Source organism: Carassius carassius, chromosome 42, assembly GCF_963082965.1.
Source record: "Carassius carassius chromosome 42, fCarCar2.1, whole genome shotgun sequence".
Taxonomy (NCBI): Eukaryota; Metazoa; Chordata; class Actinopteri; order Cypriniformes; family Cyprinidae; genus Carassius; species Carassius carassius.
Window position 1 is genome coordinate 13,771,448 of NC_081796.1, and position 10,071 is coordinate 13,781,518.

General features: G+C 45.4%; 1 protein-coding gene across 1 annotated transcript; it reads right to left on the bottom strand.

Moving 5' to 3' along the window:
- Nucleotides 1–852: 852 nt before the first annotated feature.
- LOC132123964 (uncharacterized) lies at nt 853–5,870 on the bottom strand. Its single transcript, XM_059534655.1, has 2 exons — nt 5,652–5,870; nt 853–4,749 (listed from the first exon to the last, which is right to left on the bottom strand). Exon 2 carries the CDS (start codon nt 3,934–3,936, stop codon nt 3,019–3,021), a length of 918 nt encoding a protein of 305 aa, XP_059390638.1. The 5' UTR covers nt 3,937–4,749; nt 5,652–5,870; the 3' UTR covers nt 853–3,018.
- Between the last annotated feature and the right edge of the window lie 4,201 nt (nt 5,871–10,071).

A 10,071-nucleotide genomic window follows, 5' to 3' on the forward strand; every position in this document is an offset into this window, starting at 1 on the left:
TGTATCAGGAAATACACTCTAAAAACTATCACAATAAGAGTCCCTTCAATAAAAGACCTAATTTCTCTAAGGGTTTACTCACTCTAGCCAGTTTGAACCGTGCCCGAGTGCGTTTGACCACCAAAGCGCGGTTCGTTTGACTAGTGTGAGTGCTCCAAACCGTGCCCGGGCGCGGCTCGATTAGCCGGCCCTGGCCCGCTTGGAAGAGGTGGGCCAGAGCACGGTTCAGTTGGACTCGGGCGCGATTCGCATGCAGTGTGAGCGCTAACCGTGCTGGAGCACGGAACAGGATGCGTGGCGTCACGGTTTTGCGACGCTCCAAAAGTGCAGCTGCAAAGTCCTTGCTGCACTTCAGCTGGTACCTTGCAAACCTCCTCATACGAGCAGCACGATTACGTGAAAGTTTTCACGCCACTAAGGCGACACATCTGTTTAACAACAGGCTGTGAGAGGGCTGTGGACCACCGTGGACCAAACGACACAAAATTATCCACAAAGAAAACAGAGCGATGGACTCCATTGTGTTCAGAGAGCGCCGCTCTTCCTGTTTATCCCGAAACCGTCGCACCATAATGATGTTAGCGTGCTCCGGCACGAATGCTGAAACCCTATGTGAGTGCAGGCCAGAGGGGGAGTGGGGAGGGGGGGCAATCGTACTCGGGCCCGGTTCATGGCAACCTAGCCTAGTGTGAGTACACCCTAAGAGCCTTTCATATAGCCGGCCCCAAAGGTGCTGTGCAACTTTCCTCCTACTAAAAGGCGACTTAACTTAGGGTGAGTTGGTAGGATGGGTTTCGTTATCTGGCAGAGCTGGAAGGATCACCAACCATGCTATTGGTCTGGTGTAGACTTGCCCCTTTATATCCACATCAGCAGACCTGACATGTCCTTCCAAACTGTGGTGCGTCCTGATGACTTCATCAGATGTCCAACAGGCCAGAGGGCCCTAGGCATCTGTGGATCTACAATCATAACAACCGTTTTCTCTGTTAGATCTGGGGGTGAGGACTGCCACTTTTGCCGTGTCAGGAGGTCTGGGAGGTAGTTTCGGATTAACCTGGGCCAGAAGTTATCCACCAGGACTTGTGAATGCCTCCAGCGTCTGCGACTCAACAATTCAGACTCCGGGTAGATTACCTGTGGCAAGGAACCATCTGGCCGCCCCATGAGCAAACTGTTTGGGGTTACTGGGTCAATGTCTGCAACATCCGAAGACACATACCCTAAAGGCTTTGAGTTAAGAATAGCTTCTACCGCTAGGAGGACTGTCAGCAGGACTTCTTCAGGAACGGACTGAGCTTCCACAGTAGTATAAAGGGCTGACTTTACAGACCTTACCTCTCTCTCCCACACTCCTCCGAAATGTGGGGCTGCTGGAGGATTGAAATTAAATTGTATCTTCTGTCGAGCAAGCTGTTTCTGTAAGTCAGAAGCCATTCAGCGAAGGCTTCTCTCAGCTCTCTTTCACCCCGTTTGAAGTTTGTTCCCCTGTCTGACCACAGTTCCATTGGTGTTCCTCTTCGTGCAACAAACCGCCTAAAGGCCATCAGGAAGGAATCAGTATTCATGGTACTGAGGAGGTCCAAGTGCACCGCTCTAGTAGTTAGGCACTTAAAGATTATCCCCCAGTGTTTTTCTGTGCGCTTCCCAATTTTAATCAGCATTGGCCCAAAGCAGTCTACACCACATGAGTAAAAGGCAGGTTTGTGGAGACGGAGACGGGCAGAAGGCGAGTCTGCCATTTTAGGAATAGTTGGCTGTGCCATCCATTGCTGACATTCTGGACACCCATGCTGGTGCCGACGAATGGCTTCACGGCCACGAATAATCCAATAATGGTGTCGGATTTCGGCAAACACACGCTCAGCTCCTGGATGATGTAGCTTGCAATCATAATGCTTAATCAGTAGACGGGTGACTGGATGATGAGCATCCAATACAATGGAGTGTAAGGTACATTCTTCTATGGACTCAGCTCTCCTCAATCGACCTCCCACTCGGATTAAACCACTAAATCTGTCCAGTTCAGGACCTAAGGTAAGAAGATTACTGTCAGCAGACACTGGTTTCCTTTCTCCAAATGTTGATAGTCATTGGGAAAAGACTCCTGCTGTACTCCCTTGAGAATAAGGATCTCAGCTTGATGATAATCGTTTGCATCGGGAAAGGAATCAGAGGTAGAGTTTACCGGAATTTCCTTGGCAGTGGCATCCAGGAGTTCTTGCCAGGTGTGATAGTTCCAAGCATCTGGTATACTGGATCGGGGTGGTACTGCAGTGGCACCGCATAAGGCAGACTTCTGTAGCCCTGTGGAGTCATCCGTCAGGTCTGTTCCTGGCATTACTGGCCAGGTGGCTGGATCTTGGAGTAAAAACGGAGGTCCTTGAGACCATCTATTCATCCCTGAAAGAACATTCAGTGGTCTGCCTCTGGTGAGGTCATCGGCAGGATTGCTGGCAGAATCTACATAGCACCAAGAACAATTTCCTGTTAGTTCCTGGATTTCGGCAACTCTATTGCCAACAAAAACTTTGTAATGGCAGGATTCCGAGTTCAGCCAGGTAAGGAAAGTGGAGGAGTCTGTCCACAACACCGTGGTCTTTGCAAGGTCAGTTCCCTCTGAAGCAATCTGGCTAACTGAGCAGCCACAAGAGCTCCACAAAGTTCCAATCAAGGAATGGAATGAGAACGTTTGGGTGCTACTCGGGATCGAGCTACCAAGGAAGACAGGTACACTTGGCCTCTTTTGTCAGTGGTCCTCGTGTATGCCACGGCTCCATATGCCTGTTCTGAGGCATCTGAAAAGATGTGAGTTTCATGTATGGCACCATCCTTCTCCACCTCAGGAGGGACATAAGTCCCAGGGAGGGTTATGCTTGGTAGGTACTGAAGTTCATTCTCCCAGACGCGCCATGACTGCAAGAGTTCAGGTGGTAAGTTTGGATCATCCCAACCCCGCTGCTTATTCCATAGTTGCATAATGATGACCTTGGCTTGAGTAGTGTATGGCAAAAGAAGTCAGAGAGGATCATATTGAGTGGCTAGGACCTTGTAGATGTTCCTGAGGGTGGTAGACTTATACACGACAGGTCGGCTCTTGAATGACAGTCTATCAGTCTGCCAGTTCCAGTGTAGACCTAAGGTTGACTCTGAAATGTCGGTCTTGTCTTGAGCTAACCAAAGTTCCAAGCTCTCAGCTTGAGCTTCTGTGGGTAAGTGACTCAGAACTCCGGGAACATTGCTGGCCAACTGTCGTATCTCAAATCCAGCTGTAGAAAGCATCTTTCTCAATCCGTCAACCAGGTACCTCGCCGCTTCAGGGGTGCTCAGACTCTGAAGGCAATTGTCCACATAAAAACATTTCTCTACTGAGAACCTGATGGACTCATCAGACACACTGTGCTCGGTCACATGGCGCTGCAGAGCATAAGTGGCACAGCACGAACAGCATGCAGTGCCAAATGGTAACACCTGCCATTCGAAAACTTTAGGTGGTCCCTCCACTTTCAGATCACGCCACAGGAAACGCAGTAGGGGACGATCTTCAGGAAGGAGGCGGACCTGATGGAACATCGCCTTGATGTCACCACTTACTGCGACTGGATGCTCCCTAACTCTGATGAGCACACCTAACAATGATGCGCCAAGTGTAGGGCCAGGCAGCAGATACTGGTTGAGACTCTGCCCATGATATTGGTGGGAACAGTTGAAAACAACACGAGCTTTCCCATTATGACTGACAATGTGGTGAGGTATATACCAACATTCCTCAGAGTCTGTTGTTTCTTTATTTACTTCCTGGACAGCTCCTGTATGCTTGAGCTTCTCCAGCTCAGCTCTGTAGATCTCTGCTTTCACCGTATCCTTCAACAAACGTTTCTCAATACTGCGCAGGTTAGGCATGACTGATTCCTTAGGGGCATGCAACTTAGGCATATCTTTCTACCGTAGCAAGGGTGTTGCAAGTCGAAAAATGCCATTGACTTCTGTGCGGATGGTCTTGGTTTCGAGTAACTTTAAAGCCTCCTGATCTTGTTTAGATCAAATCACCTCTTTCTCATCTCTGTGTGGAACAGCTTCTATCTGCCAGAGTCTTTGGACATTCTTAAAGAGCTCATCTTGAGGTGGAAGGACTGATGTCAGCAGGCATTGTTGGGAGGATGCAGGCCGCCCCATGAATGATGCCGGGCCCTGGAGGGTCCATCCAAGGAGTGTGAGGACAGCAGCAGGTCCACCTGGAGAACCTATTCTGACAGGTTCAATTGGGGTAATGAGATGGGGCTGATCTGACCCAATCAGAAGTAAAGGCTGAACATCTTTCATTTGCAGCATGGGAAGACCATGTAAGTGGTGATACTTCTTCTGCAGCTGATCCACAGGATAAGACTGTTGTGACAAATTGAGGCGATCAGCAGTGAAGGCATGTTCAATTTTGTAAAAAATTTGAGGCTTGTGGGTTGAGGATACTTGAAAGGAGATAGATGACCCATGAAGAACTTCAATGTCTTGTCGAACAGTATGCAAGGAGAGATCTTGAGATACCCTGTATACCGAGGGATTTGGCAGCACTTGGGAGCAAGATGGTCCTCTCAGAGCCGTCATCCAGAAGTGCAAATGTATCTAAAGTGCGGTCTTCATAATGAACATGGATAGGTACTACTTTCAGCATGACACGGTTCCCAACCACTGGTTTTTCCAGGTAAAATCTGTCTGGAGAGGAATTGGTAAGGCAGGTTTTCTCAATAATAACTAAATACTCTTGTGAAAAAACAGAGGTGTTAATTATAGGACCTAAAAACTCTGCTTGTAATAACCTAGAAGACTGTCTAAGACTTGATGGTTGCTCTGTCAATTCTTCGTCATCAGTTAGGAACCTAGGTGTGCTATTTGATCGCAATCTTTCCTTAGAAAGCCACATTTCTAGCATTTGTAAAACTGCATTTTTCCATCTCAAAAATATATCTAAATTACAGCCTATCCTCTCAATGTCAAATGCAGAAATGTTAATCTATGCATTTATGACCTCAAGGTTAGATTATTGTAATGCTTTATTGAGTGGTTGTTCTGCACGCTTAGTAAACAAACTACAGCTAGTCCAAAATGCAGCTACGTTCTCAAAACTCAGGCAATTTGATAATACCTAGAATATCAAAATCAACTGCGGGCGGCAGATCCTTTTCCTATTTGGCGCCTAAACTCTGGAATAACCTACCTAACATTGTTCGGGAGGCAGACACACTCTTGCAGTTTAAATCTAGATTAAAGACCCATCTCTTTAACCTGGTTTACACATAACATACTAATATGCTTTTAATATCCAAATCCGTCAAAGGATTTTTAGGCTGCATTAATTAGGTAAACCGGAACCGGAAACACTTCCCATTCTGTCACCGATGGAGTTTCGGTTCCTTGCCGCTGCCACTTCTGGCTTGCTTAGTTGGGGTCACTTCATCTACAGCGATATCGTTGACTTGATTGCAAATAAATGCACAGACACTACTTAACTGAACAGAGATGACATCACTGAATTCAATGATGAACTGCCTTTAACTATAATTTTGCATTATTGACACACTGTTTTCCTAATGAATGTTGTTCAGTTGCTTTGACGCAATATATTTTGTTTAAAGCGCTATATAAATAAAGGTGACTTGACTTGACCTGGGAAGATCTAACGTTTACATGGTGTAGAGGTCGAAGATGTTTGCCTTGACATAGGTTGCAGGGCTTCTTCAGGTCACACTGAGCAGTGTGGTGAGTCCTGGCACAGCGCCAACAACGATTATTATCTCGAATCCAGTCTTTGGCCTGATCAGTGGAAAGTTTAGCAAATGCTTTGCATTGACTCAAATAATGCTCTATGCTATCACAGAATGTGATATATCGCAGAACCGTTTCATTTCACTTGACTTGGTCCTTTGTGTAGTACCCTTCTGAGGTGACAGGGAAGTGAAATTATGAGCCAACTCCATGAAGAACGGCTACAGTCCTTCTACTCTGTACAGGTCGGAAAGTCTGACGGTCTTGAACTCCTCGTGAGGCAATTTCAACATCAAAGTCATGGCACCAAGCTTCATAGCAGAGCCAGTTTGAAAGGTCATGCAGAGTATCCCCACGCCTTACATCAAGGGCTTCTAGAACACTGGCAATTTTTCTCAATGCTAGTTGGTGGGGCTGACCAAACTTCTCATGGAGGGCCACCATGGTGTCAGTAAATGCATCTGCAATCAGCTTAATGAAAGGCATCTGCAATCAGCTTAACTTCATTCAACTTTAAATGGTCCACCAGTATTTGATACTTAAAGAGTTCAGTCCCTTCTGGAGGAAGCAAATTCTCTAAAGCAATTCAAAGTCTGGCAAATTCGCTTGAATCTGGCCGGCTGAACTTGGGGATGGTAGGGGTAGGCCCTCTATAGACACACTATGACCCTGAGGTGTGGGTAAAATGTGGTATATTGGATTCTACTTTAACTGCAGGTGTTAGATGACTCGGCTGAGCTGGCATGGCTCCATATCGAGGAGAAGAAACTGGGATTTGAGCCTGTGAAGGTTTCCGATATAAGGACTGTGCAGTTGAGGATAACAACTCTCTGAGGTATACAGGGGTTGGTGGCGGAGGTAGCACATCTTTACTTTGAGAATAAAACTGAGGAGGCAGATATGCTTGGGATGATTGAGACTTGGAGGCCTTGGAGTACCTCGGTAGATCTCGTTGGTAGGTAGCTGTGCTGGGTTTTGATAACTTTAAAGTATCCATGCCCCTTCTCAGTTCTAACTTGGGCTCAGGCCAGGGTGGAAGCTCAGGCCATTCTTTATCATCAGCTGGTGTGGCCTGCTCTGTCTGGTCTATGTGGCAGGAAGGACGGGATGTCAATTTGGGATCTGATAGCACTGGAGGACTATCATGGCTTTTACTTGGACTGAGCTCTGCTCTCAAGGCTTGAGCAACTTTAACTAGTTCTTCGAACTCAGTACTAACTGCTTTCAACTCCATCATGTCATCTCTGCGAATGGCTTGTAGCTCATTATAGTACTCAGGCTTAGGGTATCTGGGCTGCTGGGCTGAGATGAATGACTGAGGTAGGTTTTCACTGTGCTCTGCAGAACTGAAGCTTGGTGATCTCAACCGAGGGCCTGTGTGAAGAGCAGCATCATCACAGAGGTAATTAGGATTGTGCCACGATGACTGGAGAGGTGTCAAATGGGCTGGTACCTCCCAGGGGGGTGAGATAGTATGTTCAGTTACAGCTCTGCCACCTACATACTGCACTCCGAAGTCATGGAGTCAAACAGGTGGACATGTTTGGCGTTTTGGTCTGGATGTTCCAACGATCTCCCGGAATGAATACTGCATCCAGCTCGAAGGACCAGTTACTGGAGAGGAAAGAGACTGCTAGGCTTGGGTTCTAATTATCAGCAGTATGCACTCCTGGTGTGTCGGTCAGGACACAATGAATGAGGAGACTGGAGCTTCTTTCCAAAGTGTATTCAAAATTAGTCTAAAAATAACAAAACATAACAGTATAAGTAAAACAGGTTCACAAATAAATCAGACACTTCTTAATCGAGAATAACAGCATTTTCAATATAATCTAAATAACGGCTGTAGTTGTCAATATGCAGAGGATGCAATTAGAGACAATATAAATATTGATATGGTCCCACAAAATGGTTTCAGTCTTAATACATTAATAAATCCAGGTCCATTAAACCATGCATCAATTCTCAAAAATTATAATCAAAAAGGAATACTGGTTAATCCTTACACAGTGTCAAGACAAAACCAATTACTATGTAAACTGTAACATCAAACTCTGTATTTAGCCGAAATTGCACATCATATCTTGTTTATCTATCGAACGATGACATGTGAATCGTTACATGCCCATACATGCCTGTGTAAACTACAATGTTAAATAATACACTTCAAACACATTTAAAACATATGCAAACTTAGAGAACTTACTTTATTGTCATGAACTAACACTTTGAAACACCAAACGCCGACAAACATCCAAAATAACAGGCAGGAACAACTTCAGTGCGCAGCTGAGGAAAAACTTGAGCGCAGCTGCCGTTCTCTCAGTAATACAAGCAGTCATGAGGCAGCAAACTTGTACAATAATGCCTCCTACTGCATGTATCTGGAAATACACTCTACAAACTATCATAATAAGAGTCCCTTCAAAAAAAGACCTAATTTCTCTAAGAGCCTTTCATACACCAATACAAATAAAGGATTTTTTTAAATCTTGGCAAACTGAAAAGAATGAACATTAAAAGTATGAGCATGTACAGCACTCAATACTTAGTTGGGGCTCCTTTTGCCTAAATTATTGCAGCAGTGTGGCGTGGCATGGAGTCGATCAGTCTGTTGCACTGCTCAGGTGTTATGAGAGCCCAGGTTGCTCTGATGGTGGACTTCAGCTCTTCTGCATTGTTGGGTCTGGCATATCGTATCTTCCTCTTCACAATACTCCATAGATTTTCTATGGGGTTAAGGTCAGGTGAGTTTGCTGGCCAATTAAGCCATTGTCCTTAAACCGGGTACTGGAAACTTTGGCACTGTGTGCAGGTGCCAAGTCCTGTTGGAAAATGAAATCTGCATCTCCATAAAGTTGGTCAGCAGCAGGAAGCATGAAGTGCTCTAAAACTTCCTGGTATACGGCTGCATTGACCTTGTACCTCAGAAAACACAGTGGACCAACACCAGCAGATGACATGTATAGAGTGAGAATCATGCCAAAACCTCACACACACACAAAACGTGTTTACTCACACCCTACGATTCACAAACAAACTCAGTGTGGTTTGCAAATGCAAAACATCACTCACAAACTAATGCATTTTGTTCTGCAAATAAAAAACGTAGCTATCAAACAAATACAGTACGTTTTACATATACAAAGAAACGTATTTCTTCAATGACAAAAATATCCTCCAAGTACAAACTAAAATCTTTCAAGTACAAAAATAAAATCCTTCAATTAAAAAAAAAATCCTTCAAGTACAAAACAAAATCCTTCCAGTACAAAATAAAATTCTACAAGTACGAAAAACTGTCACGTGACTTTTGGCACAAATTTTTCGCCTTGCTGATCCACACGCAAATGCCTTCAGATCCACACACATGCTAGTAAAATGTCATGTAATGCGCACTCCGACTTGCTTGGCGCCGTCACCGACATGGAAACAGAAGAGAAGAAGAAACGCTAGCGTGAGGGACGTTTTGAACACGATGAGCAGCCAACAGGTGAGTTTGCAGTCATTGCTGGTGAAAAATCAGCCTGAAGGGGTTGTTATTCGCTATAACAACCGCCTCGCTATACATAATCCCGCTTATTACATTGCACAAAATATTGATTTAAAAATGAGTTTATTGATTTTAAAAACGAGTGTATTGCTTCCGCTAAAGAAAATAGTCTGTTCCGCGTCCATAGCAACGGTCTGTTTTTCATGGCAAGGGTGTGTTTGGACCTCCAAATCAACCCTGGTCTTCTCCTGCTAGTGTCTCATAGAATATAGAGGCTTCATTCCATGTCAAATCAGTCAGAATCCAGGAAAGTGGTTGCAGCAACATCTCAGATGGAAGAGGAATTATTCTGAAAAAATAAGGACTCAGTTCACTTTGAACGACTCAGCATCAGTGTGGAAAAGTCTAAAGAAGATCACCAATTACAAGACACCACCCACCAGCACTGTGGAAAATCAACGACTGGCAGACGATCTGAACAAGTTTTACTGCAGGTTTGAAAGAACACCCATCACCTGCCCTGAACACCTCTCCACACAACCGTTCACACCAATAACAACTCCTGCAACCAACCCTGAATGCCTCTCCAAACAACCGTTCACACCATTAACAGCTCCTGCAACCCATCCTGAACACCTCTCCAATCAAGCACTCTCACCATTCACACCTCCTGCATCCCCCCTCTCCCCCACACCTGCAATACAGATCAGCGAGGATGCGGTGCGCCAGGTCTTCCGGAAGCAGAAAAGGAAAAAAGCACCAGGCCCAGATTGTGTTACACCAGCCTGTCTGAAATCCTGTGCTGACCAGCTGGCCCC

Excerpts from the sequence above, each read along its gene's own strand:
- LOC132123964 (XM_059534655.1), bottom strand. The coding sequence starts at position 3,936 with ATGCCTAAGTTGCATGCCCCTAAGGAATCAGTCATGCCTAACCTGCGC.